Source organism: Emydura macquarii, unplaced genomic scaffold (genome assembly GCF_026122565.2).
Source record: "Emydura macquarii macquarii isolate MOO-44397 ecotype Brisbane River unplaced genomic scaffold, CSIRO-AGI_Emac_v2 contig_705, whole genome shotgun sequence".
NCBI classification, from domain to species: domain Eukaryota; kingdom Metazoa; phylum Chordata; order Testudines; family Chelidae; genus Emydura; species Emydura macquarii.
Window position 1 is genome coordinate 17,696,219 of NW_027130842.1, and position 27,831 is coordinate 17,724,049.

The 27,831-nt window shown below is 44.2% G+C and overlaps 1 protein-coding gene across 1 annotated transcript; it reads left to right on the forward strand.

The window, feature by feature from the left end:
- Positions 1 to 27,786, forward strand: ACAT2 (acetyl-CoA acetyltransferase 2). Its single transcript, XM_067542505.1, has 10 exons — positions 1 to 168; positions 10,014 to 10,148; positions 11,962 to 12,143; positions 14,332 to 14,449; positions 15,791 to 15,934; positions 17,490 to 17,612; positions 19,256 to 19,395; positions 25,852 to 25,866; positions 26,453 to 26,563; positions 27,534 to 27,786. The coding sequence occupies exons 1-10, from the start codon at positions 111 to 113 to the stop codon at positions 27,699 to 27,701; spliced, it is 1,194 nt and encodes a 397-aa protein (XP_067398606.1). The 5' UTR covers positions 1 to 110; the 3' UTR covers positions 27,702 to 27,786.
- Positions 27,787 to 27,831: the final 45 nt, after the last annotated feature.

Sequence of the window (27,831 nt, forward strand, 5' to 3'; positions counted from 1 at the left end):
CGGGACTGAAGAGAAGCAGGGGAAGATCGGAGCCGGGCCAGGAGCTAGGGCGTGAGGCGGTGGGAGCAGGAGCAGGGCCGGCGCGCGCTGGGACTCCGGCTGTGGCCATCATGAGCGCAGGAGGCTCGGAAGCGGCGGTGCTTGTTTCTGCTGCAAGAACCCCTGTTGGTGAGCGGCTCCATCGTGCGGCAGAGCCATCCCGTCCCGCCCCGCTGCGTCCTGCAGGAGCTACGGGAACGGAGGGAGGGGGGGAGAGATCAGGCGTTGATTCCGTAGCTGCAGGTTGCCAGGGGTTCCTGTTTGCTCTTTGCAGGCGTGTGTGATTGCGCGGGGGGCGGCTCCTCTGTCTGCACTGCTGGGGTGAGTTAGTGCATGTGTGCGCTTCCTCCGCCCTGAGACCGCCGTGCGTGCAGCCCCGCGGGCGCTGCTGATTGAAGCTGCAGGAGAGGGTCGCTTTTCGCTTAAGGCGCTGTGCTGCTTTGTTGCCCTCTTCCACCACGAGCTAGGTGGCCGAGTTTCTGTGGCACGCAGGCGTGCTTCCTATAGGTTACAGAGTACTTGGGGGGGGGTGTGCTTTGCGAGGAGGGTGCTACAGACGTGCGATATCCTTTGCTACTCTTCTTTTTCTGTGAATGGGGCGGGGGTAGGGGAGAAGGCTGAAGAAGGGGCATCGCTCTCATCCTTGCAGCAATGTAGTTAGAGACCATCAATGTGGCCTGGGGAGGGAGACTCCTCCCAGTCCCTTTGCTTGCCTGGCACTGATAGGGCAGAAGCTATAGAGCCACGCTGTAAGGAGGTTTGGTGATTGCTTAGCCGGCTTCCCTCCCGGTTGTTCTTGCTCTGATTGGGTTAGGCCTGGTAGAACCATAACCTGCTGAATGAGGAGAGGTAATGTGGCTCATCCAGCAACAGCAGGAAATCAAAAGAGGAGCTGATGTATCAAGCCCTGCAAATCTGCGGCCCATTTTTGCAGTTTGCAGATCGCATGCACATACAGATTTTGTATCTGCGCAGAGCTCTACAGATGAGTTACTAGGGTTCATTTTTTAGTGTGGTTTGTATTGGTGACTAAGACCTGGTCTACACTAGAGAACTTTGTAACAAAAGGGAGCTTTTGTCAACAAAACAGTGCTAGTGTATGCACTGCAGTCACCTCCCTGCCAACAAAACTGCCCTGCTTTTCAGACAAAATAAAACCACCTCTGTATGAGGTGTAGGGCTTTTGTGGGCAGAGCTGGGGTGACACAGTGTCAGTATAGATACTGTGTCCCCTTAGAGGGTGGAGGGGGCTGTCATGCTTGTCAATTTCATTGCTCCCTGGGGCAGTGAAATTGACAAATGGACCTGGCAAGCTGCTACTGGCTATCAGCCAGGGTGTGGGCAGCTGTTGCCCAGCTCCCAATTGCAAGCTGGGACTGGCAAGCCACAGGTGGCTGCCACCCGCTGCAAGCTGGGGTGTGGGCAGCTGCCTCCCAGCTCCTGCCTACAAGCTGGGACCGGACAAGCTACGGGGGGCTGCAGCTGGCTGTAAGCTGGGGCACAGGAGGCTGCCTCCCAGCTGCGAGCCCAGAAGTGGCCTGCTGCAGCCCGCTCCGGCTCAGAGCGAGGACTGGGCAGGATGTGAGAGGCTGCAGCTGGCTCCAGGCCTGCAAGCAGGGAAGTCCCCACGCATGGCTGGGATCGGGAGTGGTGGGGAGGCAGGCCACAGGGAGCCCAGGAGCCTGTGGGCTCCCTGCAGGAAGCTGAGAGAGCCATCCCCCCACACTGCCCCTTAGGTCAGTGGAAGTGGTCCTGGTGAGGACGCATTCCACCGACGCAAGGAGAGCAGTGTGAACATAGCGGTGGCTGAAAGTCGACATGTTTTATGTTGACAAATTTCTGTAGTGTAGACAAGGCCTTAGAGAAAGCAAGCAATTCCTGTTCATTTGGCCTGAAGCCAGCACTTTCTGTAGGGGAACAAGAATAAGATAAATATGATGCAGAGCTTCAAGGGTGTAGGTAGCATGCACATAACATACCAGCCACTATTTGAAATATATACACAAAAACCTGTGAAGGGAAGAACAAGGGCTTTCTCATTTCAATGAAATTCCTGTGAGAGAATAAGTGTTGTCGGGCACATCTGGGTGGAGATAGGTAATGTGACCATATCCTCTTTGTAAAGGCTGTGTTCTTGGGGTGTTTTATTATGCTTGTTCCAGGCTAATTTTAGAATGTTAGGTTACCCGTAGCCAATTGTTTAAGATATTGGTTATGTTAAGCAAAAGGAATTCTTCCCCAGAGAATCCAGCCACACCGATAATTTATTTAGCAACGCGTTGGGAAGAGCTCAACAAACAGCTTCAGAGTACAATTATTACAGCAGTTTTTTAAATACATTTTACTTATTAAGATAGACTAAACTGGTTTAAACTAATCACCAAAGCAGTTTTTTGTATCTTGGGGAAAACAACTCCATATATATATGGTGGGGAAGGTGAGGGGGAAGTGGTCTCAACAAATAAGGAAGATATGTTGTGAGGGGCATGAACACATATACATGATGGAGGGCAGAGCCACAGTGAGGAGTATGTGATAACATGCAGGAACAGTACAAAGAGTATCTTGTTCGCTGCTTATCTAGGTACTGTCTGTGCTTGCAGTCCTTGGTGTGTTCTGAATAGAGGCCTTACCCCCAACAGATTCCCTCCTATTTGACATATTGAACTTGTGAGGTGAGATACCGTCAATACTTTAAATGTAATCATATTTGTGATTAATCTTGTGAGTGAGGGTGATGGGCAAGGGGGTCATAGGCAGGGGGAGGAGTATGGGTAAAGTGGGGGGAAGAAACAAGGACAGCGAGGGGAGCGGCATTAACAAGCATATACTTAAAATAACAACACATACACACAGATAGAAACAAGACAAAGCTGCTGCTGCTGTTTCCCTTTGTCTGCGAGATGGTCCACCAGGTGCTGAGGTTGTAGGACGGACCAGCAGTCGAATTTTCCAAGCGGGTTATAATCTGGTTGGAGAGCTGGTTGGAGAGCTTAACAATGTCCTTATGGACAGTGGCAGACACAGGCAGCAGCAAGGACTGCTTTAGCCAGCAGCTTCTTTGGTAGTTGGACGGGGGTATTGTCCAGATATAGATTGCCATACCACCAAGGAAGTGTTGTCATTCCAGTGAAGACACAGCCAGAAAGAAGAACGTCACCCAGGGTGAAGGAGTCTGATTTGAAGGCACATGGAGGAATTGGCAGGATGTAGTGGGCCATAGTTGTAATGCGTTGCAGTGGTGATAAAGCACCACTGAGTGGCAGACGCTTGGACAGCAGCCTCAGCATCCGGGAGGGGAAGGATGGTAATAATCACAGGACGAAGAGTAGAACAAGAACAGATAATATAATCAGCAGTACAGCAATCTGAAGTCGTCATGAGCATGCCGCCACTGGGGGAGGGAGACATATAGCCAGAAGATCTTACTCGATAAACAGTATTGTTAGTCACATAACCAACAGATGTAAAATAAAAAGAAGGAAAAACATGGGCTGGGATAGCGAAAGGGTATATGGGAAGAAAATTGAGAGGGGTGGAGGAGACTTCAGGGGGAAGAGGGGATGCAACAATTAACTGGACAGATACATTTGCCAGGTGTGCAAGGGCAGAGGAGGAGAGGGTGTGAGAAGGGGGGAAACCAAGGCATATAACTAGCATATCTTCTTTTAATACATTAAATAAATCACAAGCTAGCATATCACAAGCACGTCCTTTACACTGGGATTTAGTCATATTAACGTTAATATTGGAGAATTTTTTTAATTACTGCATAGAACCTATCAGGTAAAATAGTCAATCATGACTAGGCAGTATTTTTTTTTAGTTGGTGGAAGTGGTCCTTTGAAATCAATTTGAATATTCTGCATTGGGCCTGTAGGCCTAGGCTGGTGTTGCATTGCAACCTTAAGCTTTTTCCCTTCATTACACCTAGCACATATAAGGCAACGTCTGCAGTAGTCATGCACGTCAGCTGACATTTTAGGCCACCACCATTTTTCCTTCATGTGATGTAGCATAGCTTTTGATTCTGGATGAGTTGGCAGATGGTAAAGATCACGAGGTGAGCTACAATTGCCCGGGGGTCACAAATTGTTGGTGTTTAGTAACCCAGGTATTGGTGCTGTCAATTTTGCATGCATTCTTGATCCATGTCTATTTTTTCCCCAGAACGTTGTTCCTGTATTTTAGATAACATAATTTGTTTTAGGTCAGAGATATGGGTCGCTGCCACCATATAGGCCCTTTGAGGTTTTACTGCAGCCTCTTTAGCGGCCTTATCTGCAGCTCCGTTTGCTCGGAAGAAGGGGTCACTGTTTTTGGTGTGTGCCTTGATTTTTACTACTGCCAGTTTAGATGGTTTTTGGATTGCTTCTAGTAAATTTTTTATATACTCCCCATTTTTTAGCAGGGTACCGAATGAGGTGAGGTATTCCCGAGCTCTCCATGAAGCCAGGTAGTCGTGCACAACACCAAAGGCATAGTGACAGTCGATATAGACAGTACGGTATAGCCCTCAGCTAATAGACAGGCGTGAGTGAGGACTACCAATTGAGCAACCTGGGCAGAGCAGAAGGGAGGTAAAGAGCCTGAAAGGAGACATGACCCCAAGAGGTCACACACGGCCCAGCCAGTGTAGGGCTGTCCCATAGCATAATATCGAGACCCATCAACAAAAAGGATAAGGTCGGAAGAGGGTAAAGGTTGCTCAAGAACTGAGTGTTCGGGGGAAAGGGTGTCCTCTGATAGGGGACACAAATGAGTGTTCTCTGAGATTGGCATTAAAGGTAGCAGGATTAAGGAGATTAGAGTGGGTGATGGTAATGTGGGGGCTAAGAAGTGTGCATTCCCATTTAGACTATTGTGCCGAGGTGACTTTAGAAAAGGGGCCGCTGTCCAAAATGTTATGAACAGAGTGAGAGACATAAATAGTAAGAAGAGCCCCAGAAACCAGGGGGGCTGAAACAGTTACTGCCCAAGAGGCAGCTTCAATGGCTTGTAGACAGTAATTAAGGGCAGAGGCTACAGGATCCAAGCATGTAGAGTAATAGGCTATAGGGCGACGCCTATCACCATGGGCCTGTGTGAGCACAGTAGAAACATGACCCTCTTGTACATGCATCCAGAGTTCAAATGGTAAAGAAGGGTTGGGGAAACCAAGTGTCGGAGTGGAGAGAAAAGTTGTTTTAAGCTCAGCCAAATAGCCATCATGCTCCGGGATCCAAGGAATGGAGTCAGAGGAGGCAAGGGCACCCTTAAGGAGGTCATTAAGAAGTTGCGCGAAGGAAGAAAATGATGGGATATATTGCCTACAGAAATTTAAAAGGCCCATGAACTTGCGCAGCTCCCACACCGTGGTGGGGTGAGGGGCTGCAGCAATGGGCAATCTGATATTGGAGGTGAGGGCCTTGGAGTCCTGTGAGACGTTAAAACCTAGATATTGGACGGAAGGCAAGGCTACTTGAGCCTTATGAGGACTGGCTTTTAAACCTGCAGTCGCTAAAACTTGCAGAAGCATCTGGAGAGCTACCAGGTGGTCAGAGGGGGTGGGGGAAGCAAGTAGCAGATCATCAACATATTGTAGGCTGGTGAAATTAACAGAGGACCAGTTAATCCCAGACAAGGCTTTGGCCATAACCCGTTGGAAAAGGGTGGGATTGTTATGATGATCCTGGGGAAGTCGGGTCCAGGTGAACTGGGTTAGGCCAAAGGTAAAAGCAAACCAAGGCTGAGAATCCGGATGCATGGGGAGGCTCCGGAAGCCATTAGCAATATCTAACACAGTGAAAATACAGTAAGAAGGGTCAAGGCCCGAAAGGGCCACCAAAGGACCGGCAACAATGGGATCAAGTTTTATTAGCATACTGATTAACCGTACGGTAGTCAATGTTAAGATGCCAAGAGCCATCAGGCTTCCTAACAGGCCAGATGGGGGAGTTGGTGGAAGAAGAACAGGGGACTAGTAAGCCCCGCTGGTGTAAGGAATATATGATATCACCTACCGCATCCTGGGCCTCAGGCTTGAGGGGATATTGTTTGGTAGGTGGAGGAAGTTGACCAATAACCTGAATGGGAGGACAAAGGTGCTCAGGTACCAGACTGCAGGACAGCTTGTTCTCAGCCCAGACAGAGGGAAACCTGGAACAAAGCTCGTGGAAAGGGTTAAAAACATTCCAAGTGGGGGGTGCAGGTTTAGCAGCAGCAGCAGGGGAGCGTGACCATTTGTTGCGCAAGGGTATTTTATACGTGCACGAGAGCTTCTTTGTGAATGTAACAGTACTTTTAGCGAGATTTAAAGTAGCAGAAAGATTGAAGAAGGCATTCATGCCCAGTATGGTTCCTTCAGCATTTGGAGCAACATAAAAAGATTTCACCCCCCAAAAAAAAATTAGATTCAACAAGAATTGGGCGGCTTTTATATGCAGTGATATGCATGCCACCCACCCCTGAAGCGGTGACATGATGTTTGGTGGTAGGGAGGGGGAGATCAGTAATGGAGACAGACGTCCCCGTGTCCGCAAGAATTGTGCATGGCCGGTCCCCCATCCATGCTTGGAGGTGTGGTCTAACGAGGTTTTTGTTTGAGTTTGCAGAACTGACAGGCAAGGGGGTCGAAATGTCCTAGTGATTCGTTGAATTAAGCAGTTTGACCATTTCTTTTTTACTTAGATGGGCATTGGGGCTAGCAGAGGAACGATTGGGGTGGGATACAGTAGCAGGAGGTGCAGTAGCAGAGAGAACTGGGCGACTCGGGCAGCCAGCAGCCCAGTGTCCCACCCCGAACAAGTATAGCATTGGGAGGGGGGAGGTGCAGAGGGGGCATAAGTTGCAGGGCTGGGGCGGGACAGAAGGGTGTTATTACCAGACCCAGAATGGCTGTGGCCCTGCCCTCGACCTCAACCCTGCCCTCTGATTGGGCAGTCCCTCCACACATGACCAGAGGCACCGCAGTTGCGGCAGGTCATTTTATTTCTGATTGTTACTGCAGCAACAAAGGGGACTTTACTTACTTATTTATTTAGCCTGTCTTGCTTTGCACTCAGAAGCCCAAATACAGATTGACTCATAGTCAGAGCCTGGGTTGACCCCTTGGTTGAGGGCTGTCTGTAGGTGAGAGTTAAAACCTTCCTTTAACATTTTTAAAAACGCTTGGTTTTTCTTTGGCTCTGTAATACCAGCATTGGCTGCATATATATTTCATTTATGTTCGCAACATTGGGCAGCGGTTTCATTTTTGCCTTGTACACAGCCAACTATGAGCCCCTAGTTTCCTGCACTGTTGCCCAAGGCTTCTTGGACTATTTGCTGAAACTTAGTACGCGTGGCATTCATAACCCCTTCTGAGTCAAATTTTACAGTGGCCCAAGTGCTTTACGGTACCCATCTGCAGTAAGCTTAGCCCCAAACAAGCTAGGGCATTTTGCTTTTGTAAGAATGTGTGGATTTTTAGGGTGCAAAGTATAAGTGGCTACCATCTGGGTGATCTTCTTACAGAATGCGAGGTTTGGGTTATTGGGTTTTTAATCAGGGAGGTCTTTTAACAGACTGCGCATTATCTCGGTGCTGAGGGGAATGTATTTATGTGTCCTGACGGGTCCTGTCACTTTCCTGACCCATCCAGCGTGTAGTTACTGGGAGGGGGGCTAGGGGAGCGCTGGCATCAGAACTTGAGTTATCAGGGGGAGGCCAGCTATGCTGATCACCCTCAGATCTTGCGAGTTCCCATTCCCGGACTCTTTGGACAAGATCCTCCCAGTTAACTTCACCTGAGTTTTGATTGCTTTCGTTTTCAGGATCTGGATCATCCATCCAGCGCATGGCTGCAGCTATGCGGTGCACAGAGGAGTTACAGGCTTTTAACTTCTTTTTTTATAGTGTCAATTTTTTTCTTTAAATCACTTACTTGACAGCTTAAGGCATCTTTTTGGGATTTTTCTGAATCAACAGATTTTCGGAGTGCACAATTTTTTTCTACTTTTTTTCCATAGTCATAACACAAAATCACAATTCCTTTCTCTAGCTTTCCTTTTGTCTGACCAGGCCACCACAGCAAACTCTCCCTTGTATTCACATCCTCCTTCCATCCGTCTTTAACCATTCCCTTCTGCACTTTCTCATGTTTCCTAATAAAAAAGTTAACAATCTTCCCCCCTCTGTGGGGATGCCATTGGAATTCCTTTTAACAACATAGTTAGCTGATTCCTGCAGTACAGCAAGTATACCCAGTGTCCTGCAACACAGTCTATGCCTATAGCAGTCTTTGTGCTCAGTGTAGCTGTGGTGTGACTTATGCATCCAGCACTGTCCTGACCAGGGACAACTTCCTGCAGTGTCCTTTCCATTCACTCAGAGTGGTCTTTCCTGTGATTTTTTTCGCACCAGTCCTCCTGACTGTTTAGACTACAATATTGCTTAGTCCTCTTATCTGTGCTCTTATATAGATAGTTTGGACCAAAAAGGGGTGCGGAGGGTGCCTCTGTATCTTGGGGAAAACAACTCCATATATGGTGGGGAGGAGAGGGTGAGGGGGAAGTGGTCTCAACAAAAAAGGAAGATACGTTGTGAGGGGCATGAACACCTATACATGATGGAGGGCAGAGGCACAGTGAGGAGTATGTGATAACATGCAAGAACAGTACAAAAAATGTCTTGTTTGCTGCTTATCTAGGTGTTCTCTGTGCTTGCAGTCCTTGGTGTGTTCTGCATAGAGGCCTTACCCCAACAGTTAACTGAGATAAAGTGTGTCCAGTTGGTCTAGAATATCATAAACACTTTCATAAATATTTATGATGATTTTATATTGTGTTCTCTCTGACTCGTGCACCATTATATTCTTCATAAGTAGTTTTTTGAGGGAATGTTCTTTCCCTCCTGCATGCTGATGAGAAAGATGATACCTTAGTGTGGCTAATGAATTAAAAAACAAATCTATAGAGACAGAATAATATTAAAATAAATAAAACAGTGTATCCCAGCCACCTATGCTTGCTGCCCTGGATGGATTAATTAATGATTTTTTCCAGATAGAATGTAAATTCTCCAATAGTTTACTTATTTGATTCTATCTCCTTTTTTGAGAGAGTGAGAAAATATGTATAAACAAAGTAGACTGCAATTCCTAAATAGAACTAGTTGGGATATGTATGTGGGGGATTCTCAGAACACAGTAAGGGATGGTAACCTGAAAGAGTATTTCATATTTCACTGATATTTAGGTAGTATATTTACATTGTAAGCTTCCCTTGAAATTTTTAGCTAGATGAAGGGGGGGAAAAAGACTTCTGGAATCACCACTTCATCTTCAGTCTGAAAATTGTATTCCTTCCTTTTTCTCCCAAAACATAGTATTCAGTTAAAAAAAAAAAAAAGTGCCAAAGACCTCTTGTTGTTTTTGCTGTATACAGACTAACACGGCTACCCCTCTGGAACTATAGTATTCAGTGGAAATGATACTCCTAAAATCTTATCTTTTTCCTCACAACTTCAGTCACTCCCTCAAAGAATAAACCAAAAGAAAGGCTGATAGACTTTCTGATACATTTAGCACTACAGTACTTCTAAAAAACATTAGGCAGAACTAAACATGGGTTTAGAAAGGTCCTTTTGCAGGTAAATCATTCAAATATTCCGCTGATGTAGTGTATTTTAAAATGTGGATAAGACTAGACCAGATAATGGCATTAGTTGTTGAGTGTCATCCTTGAGTTCCTTCTGTTCTTGTGCTGCTCTGATCAGTGTAAACTAGATGTTTTATTTCCTGTGTTCTTTTCCTCCTTCATTGACTCTGACCTGAGAAGGAGCAAAATGAATCCTACAAAGGCAAAAACTGATTCTCTCTCTCTAAAGAAAGTCATCAAGTAAAATCTTGGGCAATATTTTCACAGAATCTCTTTTTTAGAGTCATGGGGTTAAAAAAAAATAGTAGTATGACACACTGACATAAAAATCTAATTAATCATTTGTTTTTTATGTAGGTTCCTTTAATGGTGCGTTGTCCACAATGCATGCCCATGAACTGGGCTCTATTGTCATTAAAGAAGTTCTGAAGAGGGCAAATGTCAATCCGGAAGAAGTGTCTGAGGTTATATTTGGACAAGTCTTGACAGCAGGTATTTTGTTAATGAATTCTTCAACACTTGTACAAAAAATCCCATTCGTGAATGACAAGAAAGGCATTGGAACTAAGATTTTTATTTCGTGTTATAATTAAAGACCATCTAGTGGAATATTGTAATGATACTTGTTGGGATTTGTTCTCTGCTATACGATCAAGTCCCTAATTTTACACTTCCATTGAAATACATTAATTTTAAAATTTCATTTTAAGAATAGTACTGATTAATACTGTTGGCATTTAAAGACTGAAGAAAGCAGATTCTGACCTTACCCCAGCCTTCATTCTGGACACTGTGCATAAAGCTGTAGATACCTAATTTATTTTCTTTTAATCTAAAGAGGAATTAACGAAATGGGTATGTAACACTAACCACATAGTATGACCTTTCACTGTTATAACCCTCCTTCTCTCATGTCCCCCATGCCTCTTGTAAATCATTGCTTGCTATGTTAAGTCTAACTGCAACTGGAAACTCACAACACAGCTCTTTGTGCAGGATCTGTCTGTAATACATCATATACTGTAGAAATAATCCTTAAATTAAGATCCCATAAAGAGAAACTTCAGATGATTTTGATCGGATGGAATGCAGCTGTTCAAGCAGAACATTTAAGAGGCTTTTTAACTAGAGCATTACATGGTTTTGGGTTATTTGAAATATAAATTCTAATACACATGCCTTTATCTGTGTAATTTAAAATAGAGCTCAATTCTTTGTCCCCTATATTCTGTAGCTCACTCTTATTTTATTAGTGACTTTTATACGAAAGAGCAGGCACTGCTTTGCCCTGGAGGGAGACATGGACTTGAGGAATGCTTTCTGTAATATGCAATACTTCCATTTCTATCCATCAAAGATTACAGAGCAAAGATTGAAAGGTTTTATGACTCTTGCTCTGTACTTGAGTTTTATCCATTTCCTAAGGGGCATATGGTAATATTTGGCCATTCTTAATTCTTGTGTAGAATGCCCAAGAAGCTTAAGCTAGTAATAATTAAAATAACCAATGTCTGTTTAGTTTCAGAAAAGCACTAGTTTAGTCAACTCACACATTTGCCTGAAATTTGTAACCAATGGAAAGCAGGGCTGTAAATATGAATTATTTACAGCAAATTGTGGAAGTATCTATTTTTGCTAATCTTATACCTGTCTTCGCTACAAATAAAACTGTCCCATCCAAAGCTCTCATCCAGTGACCGAATATGGAAAAGGTCCTGTCTGTTATATACCGCAGCTTGGTCCCCTGACTCTTGTCTGTAGTGTAGATAAAGCCCTCTGACAAAGATGACAGCAGCGCGCTGTAGAATAGAGTTGCTTTTCTGTTTGCTCTGCTCTGCTGTGAGTTCTTCAAAGGGAATCACAACACCAGTGCGTGGGGAGAGCTTGCAACAAATCCTTAAAGCGCATTATGATGTATGTGCTGTCATTCGAACCAAGTTGTGTGTGAGGGTTCCTTTTTTTTGTTTTAAACTTAGCTGAGAAATCACACCACTACAGCATCCGACTTAGAAGAGTGCTCTTCATTTCTAGCCAGGAAAGTCATGTGAGCAAAACCCTCTGGTGTCAGAAAGCAGGAGAACTCCCATAAGTTGTCCCATTTGCAAATAGCCCTTGTAATTACCTAACAATAGTTCTTCCTCTCCCCCCAATAGGAGCTCAATTAGATAACCCCCGTAAACTGACACTTATCGCTGGGAATGAATTCTAAATATGGGGGAATCTGGCTGTCACTTCTCAAGAGTAACTGAATACATATGTTGGCCTGCTTACCTTTACATGTGCTCAGATCTGTATATTTTTGCAGGTGCTGGTCAGAATCCTGTACGGCAGGCCAGTGTTGGTGCAGGAATCCCATATGCTGTTCCAGCTTGGAGCTGTCAAATGGTATGTGGCTCAGGCCTGAAAGCAGTATGCTTGGGGGCTCAGTCCATACTGACAGCAGATTCCAGCATTGTGGTGGCAGGAGGCATGGAAAGCATGAGCAAGGTGAGGCAATAGTCCTTTTTGGCAATAATAAAGTGTCACTCATGACTTTGATTTTAAAACTTAAATAATGTGGTGGGAAAATCTTCAGAGATTAAATATTTTGGACTTCTCTGTCGTTTTTTGGGGCGCCTGAAACTCCGAATGAGCTCAGCTGGAGCTGCAAGTGAGTAAGAATGTGGAATTGGTCTATGTATTTCTCATACATTTATTTTTTTTGATTTGGGTTTTTGTTCTTCGATTGCAGATTTGTTAAAAGTTACCACTACTTTTGTAGACTTCTCTTTTTAATACGTCTGTCATCTCTAACCTCTCCCCCAGCCAATACCTCTTTAGTGGTTGTGAGGCAGAGTTGTTCTTGTATGCTGCTTTTGAAATTTCAATATTGTCAAGGATTTCTTCACCTCAGTTAGCATCCTCCAGCTATCCATTTGAGGAACCATTTTTTTTTCTAGTGGGAATATTTCTAGATGTCATCTGTTAAAACATGCATGTGTGTAGTGAATGATATAAAATGAAAGTCAGGAGATAGCTGTAGTGGTCCATCACTTGGATTAACCCTTTAGTGAAATTCAAAATGTGATTTAGGAATTTTAGTATGACAGATCTAATAAACCGACCCTGTTATGAGACTGCATGTGATATGAAAATAATATTGTGTACACAAGTGGTGCACCCCTAGGGGTATGCAGAGGACTTCTAGGCGAGTTGAGTACCCCCCAGATCAGTTTATCTCAACCTTGGGGTTGCAGTCCCTGGGGAGTCACAGGATGGGTTTAGGGGGTTGCAAGTGCAGAGCCAGCATTAGGAGTGGCAAGCAGGGCAATCGGCTGGGGCCCCACATCACAGGGGGCCCCGCAAAGCTAAGTTACATGCTTCAGCCCTGCCACCTGAGGCTCGGGCTTCAGACAAGGCTCACAAGTGAAAAACAGGCTCCAGTATCACACTGAAATGTACGTACAATCTTTATATTCCAATTGATTTATATGGTAAAAATGAGAAAGTAAGCCATTTTTCAGTAATAGCGTGCAGTGACGCTTTTGTATTTGTTTGATTTTGTAAGCAAGTAGTTTTTAAGTGAGGTAAAACTTAGGGTAACCAAGACAGATCGGATTCCTGAAAGGGGTACAGTAGTCTGGAAAGGTTGAGAACCATTGGTGTACACTATTGATGTAACTATTAAGTCTGCCTGCTTAAAATCTAAAACGAGGAATTCAAAGATATATTCTCTTAGAGCCTGATCCAAAGCTCAGTGAAATCAGTGGGAATCTTTTCAATGATTTCAGTGGGCTGTAGATCAGGCCATTAGGGCCCAGTCCTGCAACTCTTCCTCCCCTAAGTAATCTGATTTAAATGGGACCATCTGGGACCTTAGTGAGTAGAAATTAAACTAGTATTGATATGAACCCTGATTGATCAGAATGAACCTTTCTGAACTGAAGTTAGACTTGTTGACAACCATTTTCTTCTTAAACTTTGCTATTTAGGATGATAGATACTGATAGTTTTTGGTGGTGGGCATGTATTTGGAATTGTTATAGAAAATAGATGAAGATAATTTTGTAAATTCTGCTGAATTTGCATATGTCTCTTTATTCATGGTCTGGGGTTGTATTTATAGTGTGTCTTACGTTTCTCAACTTCCTTAGTTGGCAATGATTATAAATGGCTTAAATAGGGAGGGAATGGAAATCTTGGAGGCAAGATTGATTACATTGTGTTTTAATATGTATTTCAAACCTATTTTAACTTCCCTCCAACCCCATGACAATGAATGGTTTATTCCTGACAACAGGCAATGGCAGTATTGCTTCTTGCTCTGCAGGAGGCCCAGATGCAGGAATAATCTGAAGACTCCTTTTCTCCTACGTGAACTGTCTGTTCTCCAAGGGTAGATTTTGGCTGGGCCACCCAGTGCCTTCTGCTGACTCACTCTCAGATTGTAAACCTTGGAATGAGAGAGTTCACTTGCTGCCCGGTGGTGGGAAATAAGACAAAACTAACAGGTGGCCCCTCCTTTGCTTGTCATTCTGGGGTCTTTTTATTCATTATATTGGAGCGGATTCCTTCTGGCCGTCAGATAAAGGTCAGACTTTTTGATGAAGGGATTGGGTATGAAATGGGGCTTTGTTGGAATAACTAACAGTACCATTTAAACTTCTAAATTTCTTTCAAAATATCTTGTTTACAGGCTCCTCACTTAGTTCATATGCGAGCTGGAGTGAAAATGGGAGAGGCCTCGTTGCAGGACAGTATAATCTGTGATGGTCTTACAGATGCATTTTACCAGTGTCACATGGGTATAACAGGTAAGTAGTGGCAATTAGACTCAGTGACTTTTAAAGTCAGAAGGGACCACCATGATTAGATAATCTGCACATCTCAGGCCACAGAACAGCATCCAGCCACTTCAGTAACTCAGCCAGAGGTTATGGGTCTACTTCAGAAGTTACTTCAGGTTACAGAGAATCCACCATTTACTCTAGTTCTGAAAAGTTAATTGTAAATTAGCAAGGGGTGGGGATGCAGTATTAAACAAATTCTGGAAACTGTCAAATATGATTCAGATATACTTGAAGGCAATAGAAATTGAGCAGTAGTTAGGAATTGGACCATGATACCTACAAGTTCACATGCATTTTCCCTTTTATGTGTTACCATATTACAAAATTGCCTTGGAAAGGATATTTACTATCTGAGCTAACCCTAACCCACTGTCAGTTGTAGGGGAAAATTTTTTTTGATCTGCCTGATCTGTTTCTCTCTCCAGCATATTGTCCCATGATACTCTTCATCAGATAACACTGATGTAATGGTTTGCAACAGATATTACCTGAAATTTAAACTCCATGAATTAAAGTTTAAAATTCCCTTTCCACAAACTTCTAAGTACAAGGACAGGATGCTAGAGAACATATATGAATGTGTAGGAAACAATTCTGCACTGGAAGCGGTAATTGAATATTGAGTCTTCAACCTCTGTGTAATTATGAAAATAGTGTACCTTCTATAGCAGCGGTTCTCAACCGGTGGTACGCGTACCACCGGTGGTACTTCGAAGAAGGCTGGATGGTACGCGAGCCGTACCACGCTGCCGAATCTGCCGCCGCAAGTCCCCCCCGCCGCGAAACCCCGCCGCCGAAAGTCCCCCTCCCCCCCCCCCACGCGAAACCCTGCCGCCGAAAAGGGGCAAACAGCAGCAGGGTTTCAGCGGAGGGCATTGTTCCCCCCCATGTAACCCCACCGCCGCCGAAAGTCCCCCACCCTTCACTCGGGGGGGAAAAAAAGGTTGAGAACCGCTGTTCTACAGAACTGTCTTTCTAATGTACAGTTGCAGAAGTATTTGAACACTTACTGTCTAGAGCAATAATGAACACTTGATTTTGTTTGCTCATAACTTTTTTAAAGCAACTCTGGATGGAGACTAAATATGGAAATGTTCAGCCCCCAAAGAGAATGTAGCAGAAAGTCATGAGCAAGTGAAAACAGGAGCTCAGAATGAATGCTGTTCTGTAAGTTTAACTACTGACTGTTACCAGCAAACACTGTCTAATTTGCATGCTGGAATTTTAAATCAAGGCCTAGCAAACTTGCTGCTAATAATAAATGATTTAATGTTTTCTTAAAACTGGTATTTTGTTTTGTTTCAGCTGAAAATGTGGCCAAGCAATGGCAAGTTAGCAGAAGGGAACAAGACCAATTTGCTGTACAGTCACAGAACAGGGCAGAGGGCGCACAGAAAGCTGGTTATTTTGATAAAGAGATTGTTCCTGTTGTTGTGCCTTCTAGGAAAGGTAGGGCATGTGGGTGTGTGGGGGCAATTAAATAAATAAAAGCAGACATTGTAGTATCTGGTACTGACTATCCATTATAGTTAATGAATGGTGTCTTTGTGGAAAACCTGTTTTACAGGCAGGAAGGCTCCTCTTTTCAGTTTTTAACAATAGGGGAAGCTTCTCCCATTGTTGGGTTTTTGGTTTTTTTTTTTAAATGAGAGAAGGGGGAAGAATACTGATGTATGTTAGAATTTCCAAATATAACTCTAATCAAATATGTGAAATGTAATTACTGTGTTGCTGATCCCACAACCCTTTCTTTGTGGGTGGACCCATGACTTCAGTGGGGCTTCTGCCCACATAGAGTCAGTTGTAGAATCAGGCCCAGAGTTACGGTAGACCCATATTACACGAAATTTAAAACATGTTTACACTCACCATGATATTCAGTGCATAAACCTCCATAACTGGTTAAATATGTAATGAAAATAATCTAGAGTTATTCTGTTATACTCAGTTTGTGGGTTTTCTTAAAGCCTGCCACTTCTTAATCTTAAGAAGTCTTGTGGTGCCTTTCTTTGTATAGGAAGACCTTGGCAGTTGATTGATCCCAGGATCCACTTTGGGGTGGGAGGGAGACTTCCCCATCTTACATCCCTACATTCATTATTCTGTTGAAGAAATCCAAGAGCATATCACTCCATTTCTTTGCACTTAATAGATTTTGTGAAATAGTTTGGAGTTACGTATTGTTCTATTAAGCTAAGTGTTAACTGCAGTTAGTAAAGGGAGGAGGAAAAAAACCCAAGCTAAATGACGGAAGGCTTCTTTGACATCAGCTTGGATAATATTAATGTGGCTTGACTCTCTAAAATGATGAGAACCCTACAAGTATCAGTTCCCAAAATAGCCTTCTTAGCAGAAGGATGGTTAGGGAATAGGAGAATTACTTTTGAACAGGCCAGCAAATTTAGCAGTTGGGGCTTGTTTCAGAAAGCCCGTGTGTAAAGTAGCCATACATATTGCTGGAAGGAGATAGGCCTCTAAAGCAATAGGAAATGATGGAGCTAAAAAATAAACTTGAAGTTCTTGTGTATTGTTGTAATAACCCTGAGAGCTATGAATAACCCTCCCTCCCAATTACGTGTAATATATTCCTGAATGGCCACTACTTAGAAGTTACTCTCTGTAGTCTTTGTTTTAGAGGTTATTTTTCTCCGTTTAGAACAGGGATGGGGAACGTCCGGCCTGCGGGCCGTATAAGGCCCGCGAAATCATTTGGTCCGGCCCGCGGGACCATTTGGTCCGGCCCTGGCGGCGGGGGGGAATTCGGCGGTAGCGCGGTTTCGCGGCGGCGGGGTTCCGTTGGGGCGGGGTGGGGGGGGTGGGCAGTGCCCGCCGCCGAAACCCTGGCACAGTTTGCCCCTCTTCGGCGGCGGACACTCAGCCGTCTTCCGCGTACCACCATCAGGCCCTTCGCAGAAAAAAGGTTCCCCACCCCGGGTTTAGAACATCTTTACAAAGATAAAATTGTACGGAATTGATCTCAAATTCATGTCTGACCATTTTGCAGGTCCTATAGAAGTTAAAACAGATGAGCATCCCCGCCATGGAAGCACCTCAGAAACAGTAGCAAAGTTAAAGCCTTGCTTTCTGACAGATGGAACTGGGACAGTAACTGCAGCTAATGCCTCAGGTTTGTAGCTGGCTAAAACAAAATGCAGTAAGACAGTAATTGCAAGCAGTTCAGGATTTTGATTGCAACATATAGTGTGTACTACTGTACAAGGACATACAGCACTGAGTTCAAGTGCACATGTAAAACTTGAATATGCACGTACACTTTCTCCCTGAATAATGCTATAGGGAGATGTTTTGCAGTGGAGACTTGATTTTTGCATCAATGCCAGAATCACTGTTTTCAACCCTGAACAGCCTGTCATGGCATGAAGTCAGAAGTGCTTTTATCACTGACACATCTCATCAGTATCGACATTTCCTAATCCCTCATACTTCCATTTCTTAGTCTAACTGTATCATTCCTGTGTGCCGCCTCTTTTAATTTCTTATCTTAGTGTTTCTGCTTGTTCTGTACCCAGGGTTGTTTGAGCCCAAAGCAGTGGTAACTTAACTGTTTCTCTCCAGCGGTGTCAGAAATAAATCAATGGAGACACAGTTCCTCCGTCTGACAAATGATTGATACAAACCAGAGTGCTTTCACCTAGAATTACTTTTATTAGGTCTCGAGCACACACATATGCAATAGGCTTCGAGCATTCCAAACCCAGTTTCAAGTGATCACCAGCTGGGCTTCTGGGGGACCCACCTTTCATCCAGCTGATGGGGAGTTTAAGTGTCAGCTCTTACCTGAAGAAAAGCTCCCTCGGACTGCTCCGAGGTGTTTACTTTTATTTAATCTTTTATAGCTAACTCTTACAAAACACACAACTCATAGTAACCCTACTGGGTAACCAATCCTTCTAGCTTCAGCAAATTATTCATTATATCTTATCAGCAAAGTATTTCTAGTCATAACAACAATAAAACTTTTATGTCAGGGGCACGTAAAATCAAGGTCGCTATCCACTCTCTTCCATTCTCATGGTCTGTTAACTCTTTTGTCCCATCTTCCCATTCTGATTAGCAAAACTGCAATCATTCAGCAGTTTGGTCTTGCCTCTCAGAGTCCTAACAATCATTACTAGCTATGTGGTATTTGGTTTTCAGCTAACAATGGCTGGACAAACAAAATGGCTGTAATTTTGTCAAATTCTAGGGTTACAGATCCAATTTAAAGTAAATTCCTCTTAAGGCCTTCTAGTGGACCCCAGTGGTCTTCCTGCACATTCAATACAAGCCATAGATCTTAAATAGGAAAATCAAACACCCAATATTACGAAATCACCATTATCATGGGACTAAACTTTTCCATTGTGGTCTCAGTGCCTTCTTCCATGCTGCTGCTTATGCTTACTATGCTCTTCCAAAATCTATTCAGCACACCCTTTTCTTTCAACTGTCTCTTTAAAACCATGTTTCCATAGCATCAATTACAGTAAGTACTTTTAACACAACTCCCCCCAACCTAAATGTGTATGGACCTAAACCGAGTAACATTTGGCCTGCTGATGTAAACTCTCATATCTCCGCCAAAACCAGTGGAGTTTCACTGACTTACCCCACCCTTGGTATCTATTTCAGTCCTATTTTGTTTGTCAAACCTATAATTAGACTAACTCTTTAGGAGAGGGACCCATCTTCTGCTTCCTGTGATGGGTCTATTACAGTTGTATACGTTTGAAAATAATAAACATAAAGCAATTATTCACTATTCTGCAGGTCTGAATGATGGGGCTGCAGCGGTAATTCTTATGAAGAAATCGGAAGCTGCTAGAAGAGGTCTTACTCCTTTGGCACATATTGTGTCTTGGGCTCAGGCAGGTTTAGATCCTTCCATCATGGGAATAGGACCTGTCTCTGCAATATTAGAAGAAAATCACTTTGAAATACTTGGTTAAGACAAATCTCTCCTTGACTGTCCAGACATAGCTTTTCCTATCAGAAGAAACGTTACTGTATGACGGTTCACTTTGAAATACTTGGTTCTCAAACTTTTTTTTATTGGTGACCCATTTCAATCTCTGAGCAAGGACTCCTAACCCCTGCACTGTGCCCTCTTCACCTCCACCCCTGCAACCCCCTCCTGTGGCCACCTGAGGAAACAGACCTGCATCCAGCTGGTCTGCTTTGCTCCTACACGCACCCTTGGGACGGTTCCCTGCATCCAGGTCACTTTTCCTGCTTGGGATGCATAAGGGGAGGGCAGAGAGCAGCAGCTCCTGATGCTCACCTCACAGCACTGCCCAGGTGGGGAAAGTAACCTGGATGCAGGGAGCCCTGGTGTTGCTTCTCACTCTTTTCCCCAGCCCCCTAAGGGGGCACGGAGAAACATTGGGGTGTGTGTGTGTGAGCAGTATCTGTGTATCGCTGCTCATCCCCTCCCCCTCTGCTCCTCCACCAGGGCTCACAGTCCCACGCCTGGCTGGGGTTGGGGCTTATAGCTCGTAACCCCCACATAACCAGGTCATGACCCCCTGAGGGGTTGCAACTCCCATTTTGAGAACCAGTGCAGTAACTGATCTAAAGGTGAACAGCAAAGGTTCTCTTTAATTGGATTTATGACCTTTTGGGGTTTTTTTAACCTATTAGAAATATCAGAAGTGGTAAATTTTTCCTGATGATTTCCTTTCTGCAAGTAGTGTCCCCCACAATCCTGATACATATGGGCTATTCCCCTCCTATCTGCAGTTTCTGGATGCTGTGTGGTTGTAACCATATTGGTCCCAGGATATTAGAAGACAAAGGTGAGGTAGTATCTTGAGGCAGTTGAAAGCTGTAGCACAGCCTGTGCTAACCACACCCCCTTTTCTGGCCTATTACCAGATGATTCATTCTAAAGCTGTGTAAATACTTGTAGAATATGATTAGTAGAAATGACTTCAGTGCCAATAACTGATGTATAGTAGGCTACAGCCAACAAGCATAACTGTCAAAATTAAATATTGTCCCTTGGCTAGGAAGCCAGTCAGGGAGGGTAGAATTCTGGGGGAGACTGATAGCAGAAAGGAAATAATCAGGTAAGAATTTTAATATTCTGCAGGTCATCACCTCCTATAGGTCTGATACATGTGGGAAATCACAAGCAGTGAACAGAAGTAGGGGGGAGGGATGAAAAGTATAGAAGGAGATGAAGAAGATTCCCCAGAGTTAATTGCCCAAAATAGCAATGCTGTTATTTGACCACTGCCTGCAGCAGCTTCCTGCCAAAACTGCAGAGACAGAAAGTCCATTTCATAGCATCTAATAAAGCTGTTAATGGATGGCCACGTTGCTGCCTTGCAAGATTTCTGTAGTGGAAGCACAAGTCCTTTCTATGCAGTTGCAATAGGTCTTGTGGAGTGCACCTTGATGCCATCTGGAACAGGAGCACCTGATGCCTTGTTTGCCTCCACAGTGCTAATCTAGCTAATGAAAGCTTGGATACCCTCAGCCCTTGGCACTTTGGATGAAAGGAGAGGAACAAGGAGCCTGATCTTGTTGATTTGGTTGGTGCATTTGTTATAGGTCTTTAGTGCTCTCTGAACATCCAGGTGTGCCACAGTGTGTCTCTGGTGCTGTAGTTTTGGACAGAATGGAGGCCAATCTCCAGTGAGGCACGGAAAGATGAATTCAAGAACCATTCTGGGATTCTTAACACCACCTTGTTATCATGCAACCACACAGTGGGTGGTTCCTACATAGATGAAGTTGCAATTCAGAAACTCATCTAGCAGGCATGATGGCAACCAAACAGGTTTTGACAGATGGATAGAATTGAGCCACTGACATCAATATATCCAAAGAATGTGTGATTGGGTTTTTAACACTAGTGCTAGGTCCAGCTTAGGAAAGACGGGTCTAATCATTGTTTTAGCCACTCTGACAGCTCTGAAAGATCTCCATCCCTGGGGGTTCTCTATCAAGGAATCAGTGGATCCTGGAACAGGACACTACTTATAGTTGACACCTGGGGCACTAGTCTGAAGTCCCTTTTCTACACCTTCCTGAAGGAAGCCCATGATAACTAGGCTACCAGGATCCTTGAGGTTTTGTTGTGTTCTCAATCCCATGAACTAAACCTAGTTTAGATGGAGGAATAGGCTTCTGGTGTTGAAGCTTGCCTGAAGGTAAATAGAGTTCCAATAACTTTGGAGGATAGTTCTAGTACAGCTGACACTTCCCTCTCAATAGCTAGGCTGTCAGTTGTAGATGGTCTAGGTTTAGATGGAGGAATGGGCCTTGGTAAAAGATGTCTGGTTTCATGAGTGGCTCTAATTTCAGCTCTATCAGATCGGAGAACCATAGTCTCCTTAGCCAGGGTGGAGTTTGCACTATCACCTCTGCTTTTTCTTGCCTTCTGGGTTACCTTTCCTAGAAGTGGAAAAGGCAGGAATATGTACAGCAGGACTTGTGGCCATCTGTGTAAAAGAGCATCTGTCCCCAGGTACTTGTGGTTTGCTTCCTTGGTGAAATAGTGTGAAATCAGAGTGTGAAGACTTCCTGAATCAGGCATCATTCTGAGTTGTTGACCCTGCATCTGCAGGGCCAGTCTGCTGGCGCACGTCTACATTAAATGCACCAGGTTGCAGCCCCTCTTCTGGCTCTTCCAAAACTTTCTCCTTAAGTTCTAGCTGCACTTTTCCCCACACCTCCTGATCTATGCACACCCCAACTCTGGTCCTATGAAGTCGCGAGACCTCCTTGTAGACCTCCTCCTGGCGCTGGCCAACATGGCCATCCACCATACAAGGAGGAGGAAGCTGGATGGGCTGATGCTCTGCAACTGTGGGAACTACTTCCAATCCTCCCTTACATCATGTCTCCGGGCACAGTTCCTCTGGACCTTGTCCCATTGACTCCCTGGATGCCTTCGAGGAGTGGTGGGTGCTGTCCAGAGTTCTCTGCTCAGTTTCCCCCTCTGGATCCCTGCTTTTGAACCTGTGACGCTCAGTCCTGTCCCTGTTTTTTTTCCCCCCACTTGTTTCCCCTGTAATCTTTTTGGTGCCTGGATCCAGTGGCTCTTCCCCTTAGGCTGGGGAGGAGGGGGGAGCCTTTTAGATGTGCATCCCCCGAGCCTTAACTGGTGCAGAGCCAGTCTAACTCTTGGTTCAGCTCTCATTTTACCTGTGTTGCCCGAGTGGAAGAGTCCTGCCTGTCCATTACATTAGCTCCCTCACTTCTGTGTGTAGAGTTGCACTCTTTGTTTCACCTTGGTTGTGTTGTCTAGCTGGACCAAAACATACTTACCTTCTGGATAGTTCTGGAACTTCTGTAGGGCAAGCTTGACAGCTCTGAGCTCCAACAGATTGAAGCTTTGGTGCTGTTCACTGGGATTTCAGGTATCTTGCTCTGCCCTGTGTCCCAGATGAGCTTCCTATCCTGCCAGGCTGACCTTGGTTGTGAGTACCTGTGGGTCTGGAGGGCATATGGGAAGGCCCTTGAGGCTGTTCTGAGCTTTTTCCACCACCTCAGAGAGTTCAGCACCTAGTCTGGAACTAGTATTTGATCTTGCATGTGTTCCATTGAATGGTTTCATACTTTCAGGAGAAAGACTTGGAGGCACCTGATATTGGGCCTTGCCCATAGGGTGAATCCTGTACATGAGACCAGGTCCAGTAGCCATAGACATTGAGCTATGGTCAGCCTTGCACACTTTATCAACATGGATATCAAGTTCTGGATCTTATGGAATCTGCCCAGGGATAGGTAGACCTTTGCCACAGAAGTGTCTATTTCCACTCCCAGGTGAACTGTCTTTGTGGAGGGAGTCAAGGTGCTCTTCTTGGGGTGTTATCACAAATCCATGTGGTTGACACACATCCACCGTCTGGATTGTGGCATTGTGTGCCGCTGTCTGGGTTGGAGATCTGATCAAGATGGCGTCTAGGAAGGGATACAGATGAGTGCCCCAAGACCTGACTCTAGCTATTATTACCACCAGCAACTTGATAAAGAACCTGAGGGCTGACAAAATGCCAAATGAGACCGTTTGGTACTGGTAGTGATGTACGCAAATCTCAGCATTCCGCAATGGCATGGTTGTATGGGAATGTGGAGATATGCATCTGCTAGATGCACAGAAATGAGAGAGTCCCCTGGGGACAGGGACAGCACAATTGAACTTATAGTCTCCATCGGGAATCTCATTTTCTTCATATATTTGTTGAGCCACTTGAAATCCTGGATGGTTTCGACTATTCCCTTCTCTTTCTCCGGTTTGCTTCTGGAGAATGAAGAAGATGGAGTATAGTCCCAAGGAACTTTATTCTGAGGGAACCCTTTCTATTTCTCCTACGTCCAGGAGATGCAAGATTTCATTTAACGCCAGGTCATGTCTGATGGGATCATTTGAGATGGGGGACTAGTTGAAGAAGGGATGGGGTGGGACCCTTAAGTCCAGGGAGTATCTGCAGCTTCCTGCCTATCTCAAGAGCAGAAAGGTTGCAGCCACAATCTAGATCTAAGCCAAGCAGGTGCTAGAAGACAAGTTTAAACCTTTCTGCACATGCTTTCAAACATTTCAGGGGGAAAATACTTGAACAATTTGTCCATGTCCTGAATTTAAGAGCTTACCTTCCTCAGTGGAAGAGGAGGGGTTTGAGTCAGAGGACTTAAGTTTTTTAAACCTTTTCTTTTCCTTTGTGAACTTTTTGGCCCACTTTGTAGGTGTTGCTGCCCTCTGTGGCGTTTTGCACCTTACATATGTAGAGCTCTCTGGATATCTCTCTCTCAATGGCCTCCCCCTCAGGGTCCCACTCCCTCTTCATTGGGGGTGGGGTTTCATTGTTGGAATTCCCTGATTTGAGCCGGGAAGGAGCTGAGTATGAGCCTTGCTTCTCTCCCTCAGGAACTTAGGACCATTTTAAGACTTTAAGGGTTGGGGGGGACAGGAACCAGTGGCCCCCTTAAGGGTTTTTCTTTCTGGTCCTGTTCTGCTGTTGGACTCACCCTGAGCTGGCTGACTGAACTTATCCTTGGAGTCTCTCTCTACTCTGCATCTCCAGATCAGGCTTTTTTGTGTTGGGGTTGTGGTTTCATAGAGCAAGGGTGGAAACCCAAAATGTCTGTGTGACTCAAAGCCTTGTGCCCTGGCAGTGGAAAGATTGACTGAGAAGAGCCTGTAAGCTGCCTTTCAAATAGAATACTGCATGGATTTAGTTGAGTGTTTGCATGACAGCTCTGCCATACCAGAGAAGGGGGCAGAGGAGTTCTCACAGGGAGAGGCTGTGATGCTGGCTCCAGATGGCTGAGATCACCCTACTGCTTGATACCTGATCCAGGAGGGAGAACAAAGGCTGCATGCTATTCCTGAAAAAACAGATGAAATAAATTTGCAAAGAAAAGTCGGGCGCAAAGTGATCCATCACCTGAAAGTAGAAGATCAGACAGCAGGCAGAAAAGGGAGCATGGCTAGCATGGACCATGCTACAGCTTTGAACTGCCTCTGGAGACTGCAGACGGGAGGCGAAATAGCCCAGACATATCAGAATTATGTATAGATGTTGAGCTGCAGAATGTGAAGTCTTAACGATATTTTCCAAAGTAGATCGGTCTGAAGCATACCATCCTCTTACTCTACACTTCCAGTCTTTGAAAACTGCAGAACTGATATGGAGGCTGTTAGTGCCCTACTTTCTCACCCACAGCCTCCAAGCGTAATATTTAGTGGAAAAAGAAACTAAAGCTTCTAAATCAAGAACACAGAGTACTGACTGTTAGTGTGTAAACATCTTTGAGGGGATAACAGGCTCTGCCACTTCATAGCCATGCAGTAACTTCTGTAAAACAGGCACATTCCAGATCCTTTCAGTGTAGTTATTACAAGTTTAAACTTTTAATACGCTTATTTGGTAGGAAAGAGCTGAGGACCCTGAAAGCCACTGCTGCATTATAGTAAAATACTGACTGACCCCTGCATATTAGCATTGCAATAGCAGAAGTTTCTAAAGAGATGCAAATTCTTTAAAGCAGTGAGTCTTTCTAATCCATGTCTAGACAACACCTAGCAAAATGGGGTCCTGATTCTTGATTGTATATCCTGAGGTGGTAGAGGCTTACAAATGGTTGTGAAATGCCCCTGCAGTAAGTGTTTTCAGCTGACAAAGCAGATTCAACAGTGATACGAGGTGAATGGGGGAGATAGGACTTCTGTAGAACACGTCAAAGCCTGTTCCTAGTTTAATGAGACTCTCGAAGCAGAAAAAAACAAGTTTACCCTAGTTTAGAAATTAAGTGAGGGTGTCAGAAGCTTGTCTTAACAGGATGTTTTCAACTCCTTTTTTCTGGATGTTGGACCCACTGTGGTTACAACAGGTGCAATTACTTATAGTATAAAGCCAGTAAGGAAAACAGTTTTTACATTTTACAGCACACCACAGTCCATATAATTATTTATGTAAAGTTAGTTGCTCCCTTAAAATATCAGCAGAAAATAATTTCTCAAAAATCTAGCCTCTAGGATGCGAAGGGTTGTCAAAACTGGCATGCTTTTAAAATGTCCCGTTGTGCTATTTGTTAGCAGCACTATTTACAGGTAGGTGCCTGGAATGCTGCTAATACCAATGGAGACTGGAAGAGGAAGATCAACAATTCCCTATTTCTCCAGTGCCACAGGTGGCTCCTGGAGCTAACCCAATGCGCACTATGGCAAACAGCTTACACCTACAGTTATCATCAAGCTGCTAAAACCATTCACAACTGCCCCAAGGAGTAACATTTTGTAATCAAGGGATGCTATTGGATAAGTGACAATACTTGTACTAAATTGCTTCATTCAGATCAATCACTAAACTTGTGGGTAAAGTTACAGAAAAGATTGTTATACTACAACAATCTCCTTAGTCACAAACCAAAGTAAGTTCTGGGGGAACAAAGGCCCACCCCTGGCCATTAAAGTCTAATCTCCTCATTTTAGTTATATTTAATGTTATTTCCTAGGTTGATAAAGCAGGTTGGACACTGGAGCAAGTTGACTTGTTTGAAATTAATGAAGCCTTTGCATCGGTAGCTGTAGCAATAGCTAAAGAACTGAAATTGAATCCAGAGAAGGTATGTAATGGGAAAACTCCCTCCACATCTTAGCAATTCTTTGGGTTAGTTAACTCCTTTTTCAGGAGTGAATTATATTTTCATAATGCCTATATTGTATATGTTGTCTAATGCTATGTGCACAGCCCAAATGATCATTGTGCATTGACCACAAGCAGCTGAGCTGACAGCAGAAGCATTACACTGAAGTTGAGGGATAGGGGAATTGTCTTACTTTACTGACAAGCTACCTGGGGGGTGTCTTGTGGATTAAAGCAGGTTTTTTAGTAAACAAAGTGCTACAGGAAGATAAGATAGTATGAGAGTTTTAGTGCCTCAGCAACTAAAGTTTGGCTAGCTCCTGTAATAGTTATGCTGGCATGATTCTAGGTACTGCTGAGTTTCAGTGAGAATCTTTAGGTAATTCTGGTTTGCATCTGTGCCCACATTTCAGTTTTTTAGGGCCTGTTTCCTTTGGGGGAGAGAACTTGGGTGCACAGATGTAATTCATCAGGGCAAGGTTTGAAAATGGAAGACTCTGCAAACCACTGTCAGAGGGGAAATAAGACCATTAAGTATAAGAAGGGGGATTACTGGAACCATTTCAAAAGGAAAGTCCTCACTATTCTTGCAGTGGTCAGTCTGGATCTAAACTGTTGATAGTAACATTTTTCATGTGGTGCCACAGATGTCTAGAAAATATCTCCAGAAAGGGGAAAAAAGACTAGTGGAAATAATGTTTCAGGAAACAAAGCTGGAACTACCAGTCACAGGTGTCTCAGTTTAGTGAAAAGATCTTTTTCTTAGTTGCTGTAGTGCTGGAGCCATGTTGGTCACAGGTTATGTGAGACAAGGTAGATGAAGCAATCGTTTATTGACTTAGTGTACCTTCCAACTTGAGTCAATGAAAGATTCACACCTGCCTTGTTGCTTTATTTCTGAGTAATTCTCTCTATGACAAAAGACTAATTCTATTTACATTTATTTTCAGGTTAATATTGAAGGTGGGGCTGTTGCCCTTGGTCACCCCCTAGGTGCCTCTGGTTGTCGTATTCTGGTTACTCTTCTATATGCACTGGAACGAACAGCTGGAAAACGGGGTGTTGCTGCTCTTTGTATAGGAGGGGGGATGGGAATAGCTGTGTGCATTGAAAGATGAACATAGCAGTTCCCACTGCTAATCTACCATGCAGAGTGGTTTCAGCTTGCTAATAAAACTTATTAAAAATTAAGTTTACCATTTAGACAGTGACTGAAGTTAGTCATTGAAGTAATTCACTTCAGTAGGA

Excerpts from the sequence above, each read along its gene's own strand:
- ACAT2 (XM_067542505.1), top strand. The coding sequence starts at position 111 with ATGAGCGCAGGAGGCTCGGAAGCGGCGGTGCTTGTTTCTGCTGCAAGA. Across the intron at positions 10,149-11,961 it reads TGGACAAGTCTTGACAGCAG|GTGCTGGTCAGAATCCTGTA; the intron begins GTATTTTGTTAA and ends ATATTTTTGCAG. Across the intron at positions 12,144-14,331 it reads GCATGGAAAGCATGAGCAAG|GCTCCTCACTTAGTTCATAT; the intron begins GTGAGGCAATAG and ends TCTTGTTTACAG.